The 13,956-nt window shown below is 42.5% G+C and overlaps 1 protein-coding gene across 1 annotated transcript in view; it reads left to right on the forward strand.

The window, feature by feature from the left end:
- The window catches only part of chd7 (chromodomain helicase DNA binding protein 7), a 66,293-nt gene that overhangs the window by 25,512 nt on the left and 26,825 nt on the right, over positions 1-13,956 (forward strand). The window contains exons 3-7 of the mRNA XM_036565385.1: positions 388-806; positions 8,983-9,112; positions 10,871-11,002; positions 11,157-11,222; positions 13,603-13,658. Of these exons, the coding sequence (XP_036421278.1) occupies positions 388-806; positions 8,983-9,112; positions 10,871-11,002; positions 11,157-11,222; positions 13,603-13,658 (803 nt within the window). The remainder of the gene's footprint in view (positions 1-387; positions 807-8,982; positions 9,113-10,870; positions 11,003-11,156; positions 11,223-13,602; positions 13,659-13,956) is intronic.

The following is a 13,956-nucleotide window of genomic DNA, read 5'->3' on the forward strand; positions in this document are numbered from 1 at the left end:
ACTCTTTGCAAACCACCATAAATACACAGTAGCACTTAATATATAACCACAGTATGTCGGATCAGTCAAGTAGAGTCATATTCTGCTTGATCACTAGTAGAGATGCAGCGTTCTCATTTTTGAACCCTAAAGCAGTTTGGAAAACACTGCAAGTCTGAAGAGGTGATGGCATCTGGTGACTATTTGAGAACACTCAAAGTTCAGCTGCTTTTGGTTCCTTTTTCAAGAGCATAAGTTATCTAGGATTCATGCATGGCTGTATAATGGCAAATATATTTAAAAAATGCAAATAAATGCAGTTGACCCCTTATTTTCCTTATTAAAACAAGTGTCTCTTTCCTGTCCGTTTTCCCAGTGCTAACTAAGATTTTCCTTTCTCTGTCGCAGCATTCCCCATCGGATTCCTCTTCAGAGATGACGGCATCCAGCAAGACACCTGCCTCAGGCTCGAACCTCCAGCCAGGCAGTTGTGACGCACAACAGATGGAGAGTGAGCAGAAGCCAAAAAAGAAGAAGAAGAAGAAAGCTAAGGTGAGCGAGGAAATGGAAGGAAAGGACGAGGTCTGTAAGCTGGATGCAGGAGGAGGCTTTGGGGGTGATGGAGAGACTGGGCTTTGCCCCACTGACCAGTCTCCCGGTCAGAAGAAGAGCAAAAAGAGACCAAAGGAGAAGGAGGCTAAGGAACCGAAAGAGCCCAAGACTCCAAAAACACCGAAAACTCCAAAAACGCCCAAAGAACCCAAGGAACCTAAAGAGAAGAAGGTCAAGACAACCACTCCTAAGCCGAAGAGCTCCAAGAAGCCAAGGTATGATATCAATATATTTATTTACTGCCCCCCCCGCCAACCTCTTGATCATAATATCATACTTTTAAAAGATGTTTGTCTTCCAGTGTAAAATAAACTGTGGCAAAAAAAGCTTGTGTATCTCCCACAGTTACATGACCTTACAGAGTGCATAAAGTGTGGTCATGTGACCAGTTGGTCTTTGATTTTTCAGAGATCTGTTTTCCAGCATCCAATTCAGTGGAAGCACTGATGATCATGTGATCATCCGGTTCACTGAACTGTAGTTATGTTTTCTAGGTCGTCTGGTACCGTCTAGTGCCGATGGTGGCATGGTTGTCTCCAGCCAGCAAACAGAAGTCATGGATTTATAGCTTATAGAAGTAGCAATGTTGATAAAATATGTAGTTTTTATTTATTTATTGTTTGTTTGTTTGTTTGTTTTTTTTGTACAGCGTTATCTTTAGGAAAGCCAGGATTATCCCAGCCAATGAATGAACCATAGCTGCTGTCAGAAGATGACAATAACAGTCTAAAGTAGTTATGTAGTGGATATTTTAACATGGTCCAGCATTAGTATTAGCAAGATTGGGGAAAAATATTAAGCCTCTCATGGCACAGTAGTTGTCATGGGTACTTCACATTAAACTGAGCCAAGCCACACATTAAAATGCAAAGGGTTAGCATTGAGTTTTGAATGTCTGTGCCCTGGTGCAATTGTTTGTCTGAGCTTCCATTGTGCTATATTTGTCATCCGTGTGCTGCCGAGAGTTCAAAGCTGTGCAGTGTCAGTGAACCACTTCCTTTAGCCTGAAGGATTTTTTATTTTTTTTTTTCTATGTTGGCCTCTTCTCAAGGTGCACATCACCGTCCGCATAGAAGCAAATTTGAACTGTGTTCCCAAAAGTAAACACCTGCTCATCTAACATCTACTTCTCTTGGAAGGCTTTATGCGAGATGTTGGAACATTTGCCAGCAGGATTTGTTTGCTTTCAGCCTAGAATTGGTCGATATGATAGTATTTTATTATTGTGATAATTAGTATACTTCTGTGAGCATATTGCGATACGGTCCACACTTAAACACTGCACATTTCATTAAAAGGAGAACATAATTAGTCCTGTTTAATTGGAATTAGTGCAGCACAGCATGTGAAGTGTTAAGTCACTGTGTCCAGAGTTTTTTGATATGGCACTACTAGTGCATTGTCAAAAGATCACAATAAATATTGTGGTGTGATTTCTGCCATATCGCTCACTCGTAATTCAGCCACAGAAGCATTGGTGAAGTCAAATGCTGTTGCTGGATCACAAACTCTACTCCAGCTCATCCCAAAGGTATTGGATGGAGCTTTATCTCTCCAGAGATTATAGGAAAGGAGCCAAATTCACCAATTAGAAGGATACTTTTTCCTGTATAGTGTGTTTTTCACTGCACTTATTACAGCCCCTTCCAAACACGGAAAACAGTCTGCGTCAAGACTGAATATGCATTAGCAGTCAGTACTGCCATTTTTTGCCCCCTCTCTAGTGAAGGTAGTAATATGAGCTTGCTGAGGAATGTGCAACAACCCCTAACCCCCCCCCATGCCCCTCCCCTCCGCAGTCCTGCCACTCCACCACTTCTTTCATCTAGAGGAAGAGGGTGGGGCCAACGCCAGCAGTCGGCGGTGCCTCTGCAGCACACAGCCAGAGCAGTAGGTCATCTCAAGGGGGTGGGGTAGTGGAGGGAAGCATCGGGGGGGAGGGGTATCTCTCCATTCAAAATGGCACATAATGGTGGTTAGTCCATCAGGCCGTGCCATTAATCATGCCGCCCTGGATTGGACCAGATCTGCTCCAGTGTTGGATGTAGTGTTGGGGGCTGAACCTCAGGCCGGTTTGGTAGCCATGTGGCCTCATTTCCCCCACTCGGAAAGTGGGCTACTAGGCTGAATCTGCATAGCATAGCAAAGCAAGTCGCACATGTGATTGGCCTTTGTCGTTCAGTTTTACTCCCACTTGCCATTTTTCAAATGCTACAAATGCCTCGCCAGCCCTCTTATCAGCTTTCTCTTAACCTTTTACTCCACGTTTAAACCAAGGGAAGGCAGGAAGTGAGGGAGAACAGAGCACTTTGGATTTTCAAAGGGCTTCTGACCTTGCTTTTGTTGGCTTTTTCATCCAGGGGGAAGGTAAAACTATAAATAGTTATTCCGCCTTGTGTGGGACCACACCCAGGGGTTACACAGGAGTGTGCGCAGGTTTTGTTTTTGTACACGCAGCCATCAAATACTTCCCAGTCTCCTTCCGCCACCATACCCGTGTGTGTGCGTGTGGCTCTGTCCCCCAGTGAGACGACTAAAGTGTTTTGCAATGCAAATACACTTCTCTCATCCTCGATTCATTGGCAGGTTCCCAAGCAACTACAGCAAATCCCCCATTTTAGTCACCGAGACCTTTTCTTTCTTTCTCTCTTTCCTCCTCGCCCCTTCTAACAGCATGAGTATGGTGTGCAGCCATTGGCTCTGCAGGCCCTCCGATCTGATCTCGCCTTGACGCAGAGACACAGGTTATCTCATAAGTACATCCTGTACACTCAGATCTGCTAAACCACAACAGTGGTGGTTGCATAGGAAGTGCAGCAACACGTGTGAGTGAGAGTGAGTGAGCAAGTGCGTTGCACTTTTTAGCTCAGTCGGACCCACATGCCTGGTTGCCTGACTGGTTATTTGTCCTCAAACAAGCGCCTCCTCCCCCCCTCCCCACCCACCCTCCAGGGTCTGGCAGAAAGTTTCATGTGACATTGAACCTCAAAGACAATGCTGAGAGGAAGATAGCACTATAAAGAGAGTGAACACTCAGCATCTAACTAACTTCTCATCCCCTCCTCCCCACCTCCCCTTTTGTTGTATCCCTCCTTGCCTGCCAGGCACATCGTCCCACCAGGGGTTGGTTAGGAGATTTTTGCTTCTTACGAGGAGTTGTTTTCCTGCTTTGGTGATCAGACGCGGCCTTCTCCTCAGAAACGAAAAGGAAAAAAGCAGTCAGTAGATTTGAACGTAGTCCTAACGCTTATGTTAATTGTTAACCCACCTCATGCATTGCGTACACGTCATAAGGGAGAGGAAGGAGTGATGGGAGGAAGAGGGCACATTGTCACCACTAAACTTCTGCAATCAAAGCTCAGCATGCGAAAGACAAAGAGCAGCCTAACCCCTCCTTTCTCACCACCACAGCACGCATATGAAAAGACCTTTGGCTGAGCAGGCATTGTTTAGAAAGCTGATGAAAGTTAGTTAAGCAGCCACCGCTGCACTACTTTTCCTGTCCTCATCGCCCCTTCACCTCTCAGAGGTGCCTTTCGCTTTCGTTTTTGAAGAAGATGGGAGATATGAAGCATTTAGAGTTGTAGAGCAGCTTGTTGTGGTGACAATTTAAAAGGTTCGGTGGTTTCGTATTCGTGTGCCCCTCTTTTTAGGAGACTTAGAATAACCTGTTTACTTCCATACGCAGCGATACATACTGGATTGTATGTAAAACGAAATAAAAATAAGAAATACAAAGTGTAGGTGCAGTGATTGGCAAAAATTCATAGATCGGTATGATACGGTTCCAATACAGCAAAAATTAGTAGTTTAATAGCGTTCTAATAAATAACGGTTTGTCAAAATAAAAACTTTTGAGATGTAACAAGTACCTGCACCATTTAGACTGGTTTCATAGCAGCACAGAAAAAGCAAAAGCTGTGCTTTGTAATATCGCAAACTAATATGCTTGCTAGCCTCAAAGTAGTATAATACAGTGCATACTTTGTTTTACATCTCCAGTGGAATGCACCCAAACCTAACCTTTAGCGTGTGGATAACCTTGTAATGTGAACTTTCTGTGAATAATACTGAAAAGCCATAAGGGAAAAATAAGCCGATTCATGGAAACAGCCAATGCTGCTAAGAATTCTGTGAAGATTCTCCCCTGTATTTTAAGAGTTTGTTCCGTTTAAGAACATACTTGCATTGTGGCATCGTGATCTTGTGATGCGAAGCTGTGGCGTAGAGTAGTTTCTCTGTTAATTTTGACACTGAATTCATTGTTTTGAACTCCAAAGTTTGCAAATGAACTTGCAGCACTGTTCATCCATGTTGTTGCACAGCTTACTAATGATCTGCTAGTCATCAATTTTCCTAATTCAGTTTTGTTCAAAATACCATGAATATCAAACTACGAACCCAGTACTGAGAACTGAACTGTGGGCCAAGTGCATCACTATACCCCTATCTTTAAACATTCACTGTTCAGATCTTATCAGTAAAACATTGTTTAACTAAAGCTTTTGCCGTCTGGTTTAGTTTTTACTGTTAAACAGTATTTACTAATACTGGTTATAAGAATTTTTAGCTCTTTAAAAAGGATATTAGTGCCAGTTTTTGTGTCAGTCGGGTGCCGATGTGCATCCTGATCTCAGTAGAGGTCTGGGTAATAAACCTGCCTTGTCAGTGATAGTGAGTAATTGAGTGATTCCACAGTGCGGGTGACCTTGCTTAGACGGCCCCACGGCGCGATGCCATATTCTCGCTCTCTCTCACTTGCTTTGCTCGCTCGCTCTCTTTTTCTCTCTCTCTGTTGTATTTTTCCTCAATATCCCACATGCCACCTTTTTCCATTCTTTTTCTTTCTCTTACTCTTTTGGTCACTCTCTTATATCTAGCTTGTCTCTCTCTCTCTCTCTCTCTCTCTCTCTCTCTCTCTCTCTCTCTCTCTCTCTCTCTCTCTCTCTCTCTCGCTCATTCATCTCTCTCGCTCTCCCCCTCTCAATCTCTCTTGTGCTTCTCCCCCCCCTCATTCTTTCTCGCTCATATCTAGTAAGGCATTTCCCCTCCTTTAATTCAGTGACATTTTTGAGCAATTTTGTTCCCACGCCCTGTTGATTCCCAAGTGATAACCAGTTTTAACTAACCTGCACTCGCTGTCCTCTGTGCCTTTGTGTACTCTTCTGAAAGCCCCAAGCAGAGTATGCACACTGAGAATGTCATGCTTCCATAATACAAACCAATGTCTGAATCATATATCAGCAGATGTTTGCTTTGGATCTGCATTGAAAAGACGTTAAGATTTAACTAATATTTTAAATTGATATTTAATGATGTTACACTCTCTTTAGGCCACACTGGGCTACATTTTATTGCAATTGAAACCCTACAAAACTAATCGTTATATTTCTCTGTAATGCAAATCAGGTGGATCTGGTCCCAGTTTCTATATTTTAGAAACTATGGATCAGCATTGGCAGATATACATGTAAAAAAAAAAAATATTAAATATCAGCCCACAGTTCCCATAGTGATGCATCCCTGTAGAATAAATTGAAAGCCCAGGTGTCTTTTAGCAGCCTGTTCCAGCGTCCTCTTTCTTTCCCCCCACTGCCCCCTCTGTTTTTTTACGTTCTCACTTGTGTGTCTGTTTACGTTTCACTCGCGTGATGGCGACTGCAAAAGAGCTAAGGAGTGTAAACAGTTCTGTGTGTGTAAGAGAGCAGCTGCTGTTAGAGCTGGCTGTGTGTGTGTGTGAGAGAGAGAGAGAGAGAGAGCGAGAGAGACTGGGGGGAGGGGGTGTCCAGTTGAGGATGAGTCATCTCACCGGCAACGGCAGGTGTCCCATTAACCCCCTGGCCCTCTCCTCCTTCTGTGTGTGCGTGTGGAGCAGCGGGGCTCATGGAATCGGCACCGGGCCGTGCGTCCTGCCCCCTACCCCTGCCTGCACTCCCACCTAATGCCAATTAGACCCTCCAGCTCTGCCTCTTTTACACTCACACAGCACATCCTGCAGACCCTCACATGCTCCCAGTAGAGATGGGCATCATGGTCTGTAATTTATATCACAATATTTTCATGGACAAAAACCGGAAAATAGCAGTATATTACAGTATGAGTAGTAGTAGTGGTAGTGCTAGTAGTGATGAGAGCTAAATGGAACCCTATTACCCGTCAGGAAGTGTTAAAGAGGAATATTTTGTTGCATAATTTGCTCTTTGAGTCGCAAGCCGAGTGATTCAGAGTGGTTTGGTGTGAAATGGTTGATTGTAGAAACTCAGGTTTCTTTACAGTGGTGGTGATAGGAACCAGGGGTCGCCATGACTACAACACACATATAAACATTTTATTTACTATCCAAAACCACCAGTGAACCTTTTCTGACTTTTATATGGAATGTAGATGATAAAATAGTGGAAAAATCTGAAAGTTGTTTATTTTTGGGGATTGTTCTGCTTCAATACCCTGCATGTATCCCTCCACCATGAATGAAGTTTTAAAAAAAAATAGTTTTAGCACGAAAGCTTTTGTCCAGCCTGTCATAAAACAATGTCTTTGATATTGTATTCATAACCATCATTTTACCATCATGTAATAACGTTCTCTGAGGGGATGCAACCCCTCCTGACGATTAATAACTGGTCTATATGCCAGTTATTCATTTTGATCATGATTTGTTAGAATATGGCAATAGTTTATTTTTATTTTTTTTATAATTCTTTTTTTTATATAATGAATGCTGCTTTAAATAATTGTCAGTAACTAATATCAGCATAATAAATATTGATAAATATTCTTTTACCCTCCTGGTTGCGCCCAGAGCGGGAAACGGGAGCTTAAACCAGAGATCCTATATAAACCGGTTCTTTTCCGTGGCTACATGCCCTCCGGACCCCCATAGGACATCCACTGACCCCTCCAGTGTTCAACCCAGTTATATCCTTGTGTTGACTGCAAGCTAATGTTAGCCACGAGATAACATGCTAGCTAAACTTATTAGCTTGTAGCTACGAGCTGATGTGTTAGCCACAAGCTAATATGCTAGCCATAGGAAATTTGTGCCGTTACATTACTGGTATTGTGATGTTACGTTTTTGCTATATCGCCCACCCGTCCTGCAAACGGGTCGGTGTGATCCTCTCTGTTCCTTCTGCAGCGAGGGAGGCTGGATCCTCAACTAAAGCAGAGTCGCTCGGCCTTTAGAGCTTTGAACTGCTCCCTGACCGCTGTGATTATTCAGAAAGGTCAGGCCATCGAAAGAAACGAGCGCGCCATCCCCTCACCCCTCCTTCTACAAGTCTGCTCTTCATGCTCTTATAGCTCTTGCTATTTTTTCTGTCTTATTTTTTTTTCTTCTTCCTTTTGTATGCATCTCTTCTTCTTCCTTTCTTTCTTTCTGGCTGTGTTTGCTGAACGGTGACAGTATGAAACCCAAAGCCACAGAGCCAGCCTCGTTGCTGCAGGTGCTAGAGAGAGGGAGCGAGGGAGAGAGAGAGACTCTGACTGAGGCAAGCAGATGGCTTTAGCCAGTGGCGTCCAGCCAGAGGAACAGGTGCGGGTCACGTGACCGCCGGTTACCAGGGCGATTTGATTGCTCTTGGCGTGCGAATGAAAGGAGAGGGGGGCCCTGAGCGGCGAGCGAGCGCCGGAGCCTCCAGGGCATCCAGTAATCTGTGGCAGGGAAGGGAGAGCGGCACTCGGAACTGGAAGTGGAGTTTCGGCTCGCCTGCTCTACTGCACACTTCTGTCACTCTTATTCTCCCTGTCCCTGTCTCTCTTTCTGTCTCACTCTGTCTTTCTTTCTCTTACTCTTTCTGTCTTTTTTTTTCCCTCTTGATCTTTCTCTTTCTGTCTGTGTATCTGACTTTTTCTGTCTTTTTCTTACTTTCTCTTCCCCTTTGTCTCACTATCTCTTTCTGTCTCTTGTCTTTTTCTTACTCTCTCTGTCTCTGCCTTGTCCTTTTGTCTTTTTCTTTCTTCCTGCATTACAATTTTCTCTCTCATCCTTTCTTCTCATACTGATTCTTTTTCACTCTCTTTTTGCGCTCTCTCTGGAACTTGAAGGGAGTGTACACTTCTTTCTGCTATTTTTGTTTTCTTGTCCCCTCCCAGCACTTTGCTTGACAATAGATAATCTACTTCATGGAATGTCTGGTTAAAAAAAAAATACAATCTATAGCCAACAAAACCATTTTTGCTTTTTTTGGGCTCCAGAGCTGTTGCTCGTAAGTTCTGGTTTGGCCAAAAAGCACCCCACCTTTTACATGACTACAACTCATCTTAAAGAAATGAAATGAGAATGAATAAACATTAATCGAGTAGTAAATTTGTTGATCTGACACTGAGTGGTTAGCGCACTTTGCCTGTGCTGATTGTGTGCACTAACTGACCACCACTGTCCATTCACAGTGCTAAGAAGCCTGACACGGAGAGCAGCACCAAGAAGGACGCCAAGCGCAAGAGAGAGTCCTCCATCACTTCCGATACAGAGAAAACGCCTCCCCCATCACCAGAGGAAGAGGATGATGATGGTGTTCAGGTAACAAACTTATCTGCAGAGTGTGAGGGGATGCTACAAAGATGGATAGGGTTAGCAAGCCTATAGATTCAGTTTTGTAGCCCAGAATGTTACCCAGACACGTTGCTCTACCGAATGTGGTTGAGTTTGGCTGTGCTGAAGAGACGAAAAGATTTCTTTCAATTTTATTTTTTTGTGATAGCTACTTATGACACTTTGTTTGGTTGTATATATCAATTTTACAATTTATATTTTCTGTTTTCCAAGCTCTCTATCTCTTACAATTAAACAGACTGTGCATTTCAGACTGACATATTTAAATCAGTTCTGTTCTGATTGGCTGCTTTGTAGCGCACCTCATTTTTTAACATCACAAAAATAAAAACGAGTCGTTTTTGCAGTTTAGTTTCCAGTGAAATTTAGCGATGTTGGTTTACTCAATTAACCCCCTTAAAAAAGGAAAAAAAGGAATATTATTTTCCATGGATTCAGTTGTAGCATTCAAGCTATGTTGTATCTGTATAGGGTTTTAGAGCTACACTTTGCTGATCTACTGTGATTTAATCTCACCTCGTTTTGGACGGCTGCCTGAGTGCCATTCTGGTTACGGCCTGCTGTGCTCCACCGCCCCGTTAGGCAGCGGCAGGATCAGCCAAATCAGACCATCTGCAGTTTTCTGTTCTGGACCAAATCTTGGGCGAGCTCACTGATTGGCTGCTTTCCTTTGTTTTGTGGATGAGACATTATCAACATGCCTGCCACACATGGCTGATGTGGACGTAGCCACGGTTAGCAAGGGGGTTGTTTTTACGAAACGCCCATATTGTGTTCAAAAAAATGTGCACTGCCAGATTTGGCCGTTGACTTGAGGGCCGCTATCCAAAACCTCGTGTTTACAGAATGATTAATATGGCTTTAAGTCCGTAGTTTCTGTTGTAAACCGGTCAGCATGATTCATTTTATGTTGCTGTCATCCAGAATGATTAAAAATGCTTCAGTCACTTCATACTGCGGAAACAAAATGCCTCAGATTCATGAGTAAGTTCTTGTATTTGAGAAGGTCTCAGCAGTTAAACTGACACTTAATATTAGAAAACTCGTGTTGTGGCGAGTATAGAGCTACAGTTGCATGAAACATTGTTTAAATTAAATGTTTTGTTGGAGTGAAAATAAGTTAACACATTCTCTACATGGAGCACATTTAAAGTGCAGGAACATGTCATAATTTTGGGGCACAATTACAATTCATTTGCTGTTTTGGGGAGGTGTACCATCATGAAATAGCCATAACTTTTGCACAGGCCTCATTTTATGGTGTATTTTTTTCCCAACAAGTTAAATTCAGACAAAATCAAATAAACAGGCATTGTGCTTATGTAATTGTCAGTAACTAATCAGCATAATATTAATAAATATACATACACGCCAATTTTAGGTATGATGTAGGTGGTTTACCAGTGTAATGTGAGCATTGTACATTTCTAAACACAAATATAATTCTTGGTGCACTCACTACTGTTCAGATGAACGTAGACTGAGGTTGGATTCTTATTACACCAGCTATTAACATTCCTTTTTATGAAATGCCTGTAGCATATGCTACGAATTAGTGGGAAATGGAATAAAAGCGTAACAATGACCTAATTGCAAAGATCTCTGCACATAAGATTTTCCATGACCCTTACCTGTCAGGTGTCACTTGACTGTAATTTGTAGACACAGTTAGGTTAGAAAGGATTGCTGCCATTTTACTTAGTGTTTTGTGTGTTGTGGTCACAGAAAAGGCGCTCGAGCCGGCAGGTGAAAAGAAAGCGCTACACTGAGGACCTGGAGTTCAGGATCTCTGACGAGGACGACGATGGAGACGATTCTCCGGGACCCAAATCTCCCTCGACTACTTCAGAACAGACGGTCAGTGCCACAAGCTGTTACGATACAAGTGTGCGATGGTGTCACCACAGTGGAGGTGGAAAATTGCTGACGTAACCTGCTGTTTGTTGCTTTGCTGGAGGAATGTTCCCTGACTGATTTATCACTGTCATTTGTTCCTCTGTGTCTGTTTTAGGAGGTGCCTGATGCAGAGGGTCCCGTTGTGGAGAAGATTATGGGCATGCGTATGGTAAAGAAACAGGTGAGAGTTGAGTAGTCGTTACATATTCAGCTTAGACCTTTAATTGTGCCCTAAACCCACAGACAGCCCAAGAACTGTCAGTCCAACCTGACCTAAACCACACAACCAAGATTCAGTCTGTGTCTAGACCGCATCAGGTCTAGAGTCTGAAACTCCAACAACGTGTTGAATAAAACCTAGCAATCATTTGATTGTGGATAAATAAAAGTACATACTCGATAATAAAAGAATCAACTGTCCCAAGTTGTTACAACTTTCAACATGTTATTATACCAGTGCAGCATAACACTGTTATCTTGACAAACATGTACTGTAAACACAACAAAACAAGACAGACTCTTCACAAACTTCATAGGAGGTTCAAACAAGTATTGGGTGGACATTATGCTTTAACAGATTTATTTATCAAAAAGTGCTTTCAGACATCTCAAATGAATTTAGTGTGACTAAACACTGTACAGTGCTGATATAGCAAGGTTTGAGCCTTTACCCGTTCAATCCTAAAGCTCTGTTTCTTAACATAGAATGTTACAAATATTTTTGGCCAATCAAATTAAATATAAACATCCTTTTTGCTGCACTAAACTATTCTGTCCCAAACATTTTCTTACAAGCGGAGATCTTAGCATCTCAGTGCTAAAGCTTGTCAAAAACATGAGTGAGTACTACAGCATGCCATGATTTCAAAAGGCAAATAGAGAAAGAATGAACTAGGAAGAAAAAAAACTAGAGTGGGGGAAATCCAGGGTAAAAGTGTGAAGAGTTAGGTCCTGTCAGTTACATACCAATATTTCAGGCTCTAGCCTCACTACTGACCCAAACCCCCTATTTTGGACGCCAGTATGGACAGTATGCCTCTAAAATGTGTTATAAACATTTTGATAAGGCTTGCATAAACATTGGACTGCAAATTAAAGCAAAGGAGTTATGTTTAAGATTCTTTCAAATACCTAAATGTCTGTGATTGGTCAGCATGCTCAAGGCACATGTATGAAAACATCTAGAGGCTCATTTGCATAGACCGGTATCACAGAGGTCGGTATAATGGATACACTATGATATAGACAGACAGACACTTTACTGATCCCAAAGGAAATTTAGCAGCCAGTAGCAGTCACACAACACAGGACAGTAATAAGGATGTAAACAATGTAACAGGAAGACTAAACATATAAAGATCCTATCTACAGACATATATACAAATAGAAAAATACAACAATCTGGAATAATATCTTTAACCTGAGAACCAGTTTTGATCATGAATTTATTGAACTCCAGAAGAGCAGAATTTAGGAAACACTGGGTTACTGCACTTAGTTGCCTGCATTTTATTAATTTTACTTTATTTTTAATCCTTTGCAAATAATTACATTTCTCTAATGCCAGTCCACGTAGATTCATTCCCTGTTTCTGCATGTTATAGATGTTTGTGTTGGCCTCAGCAGAGACATAAATGACAAATATTGATCAGCAATGGCCCACAATTCCCGTATAGGTGCACGCAGCCAACATCGTGATGATAATTAACAAACGACATACTGTATGGCCCTAGAGCCCAGCATCTGCTTCAGAAACCTCCTCAGAGCCGAGCAACTGAGCTGTGCTGTAGCCCCAGAGTCTGTCTTCAGAGGTTTTATTCCACTGTAAAGACAGAAGTTTTAGTCCTGTAAGGAATTCCAGTTTTGCTTCTCTGCCGTTGCTGTGTAGTAATAGATCCGTGAGCCAGCTGGTGACAAGTACTGAGTGAGAAAACCTCCTATCAGAGTGATTACTTTCAGCTTTAGCAGAAAACGGGCGGCGCGCACCGCTACTACCTTTCACAACGGCACTGCGAGTCCGCCGGCCAAAAATAATACACACGGCGCACGCGGCTCTCAGTAGCGCAGCTGCAAATGGGCTCCCGCCCGAGGAAATGGTAGGTTTTGGCGTCTGGCGTAGCACTGTGGTTTTGGCAGGAAGCCAGGCCCGGGTCAGCTCCCTGTGAGCGAAGCTGTGTGCGGTGGAGGGGCTGAAGTGATTCATGACTCATGACTCAGGCACACCGCACTGCTCTTTACAGAGAGAGGGAACTTCTTTTTTTTTTTTCCCCTTGTCTCTCTATTGTCGTTTCTGCCTTCGTCCTGGGGCGGTACAGGCGAGCAGAAATACGCGTGCCAAGAAAACGAGAACTTCTTGTGTTGCGTCACAGGAAGCGTGCAGCGTGGAGAGAACCAAAAAAAACTGTTAGGTTGTGTGGGTTTTTTTTTTTCTTTTTTTTTTCCCCCCCTTCCACCTCTTCAGCTGTGATTTGTAGGATCTCATGAACTTTAAAAGTATTAAGTTACACAAACACTCGGCTACATTAAAAACCAATCAATCCGTTCTGCTTTCCCTTTTACAGCTGGAGTCTGGAGAGGAAGTGGAGGTTGAGGAATTTTACGTCAAATTCAAGAGTTTGTGAGTATCCCTTTAAAAAAAAAAAGCATAATACTGTCTCCGTTGTGCGAAACAAAGAGAATTAGTAAATAATTTTAACATATTAAAAGATGTAATCTTATTAAAAGCTTTTAGCCATCTTAGATCAGCTTTACTATGACCTGTGTTTAATGGGGGATGATGGTAATTATTAAATGGTATGAAAGTGGTCGTGTTCTGCCTTGCATAGATTACATTTGTACTTTTTGGAACAACTTGGTGTAGCTTTAAGACTAATTTCATCAGATTCAACCCTTTAATTTTTTGGAGGAAAAAAAGG

Source organism: Colossoma macropomum, unplaced genomic scaffold, assembly GCF_904425465.1.
Source record: "Colossoma macropomum unplaced genomic scaffold, Colossoma_macropomum, whole genome shotgun sequence".
NCBI lineage: Eukaryota > Metazoa > Chordata > Actinopteri > Characiformes > Serrasalmidae > Colossoma > Colossoma macropomum.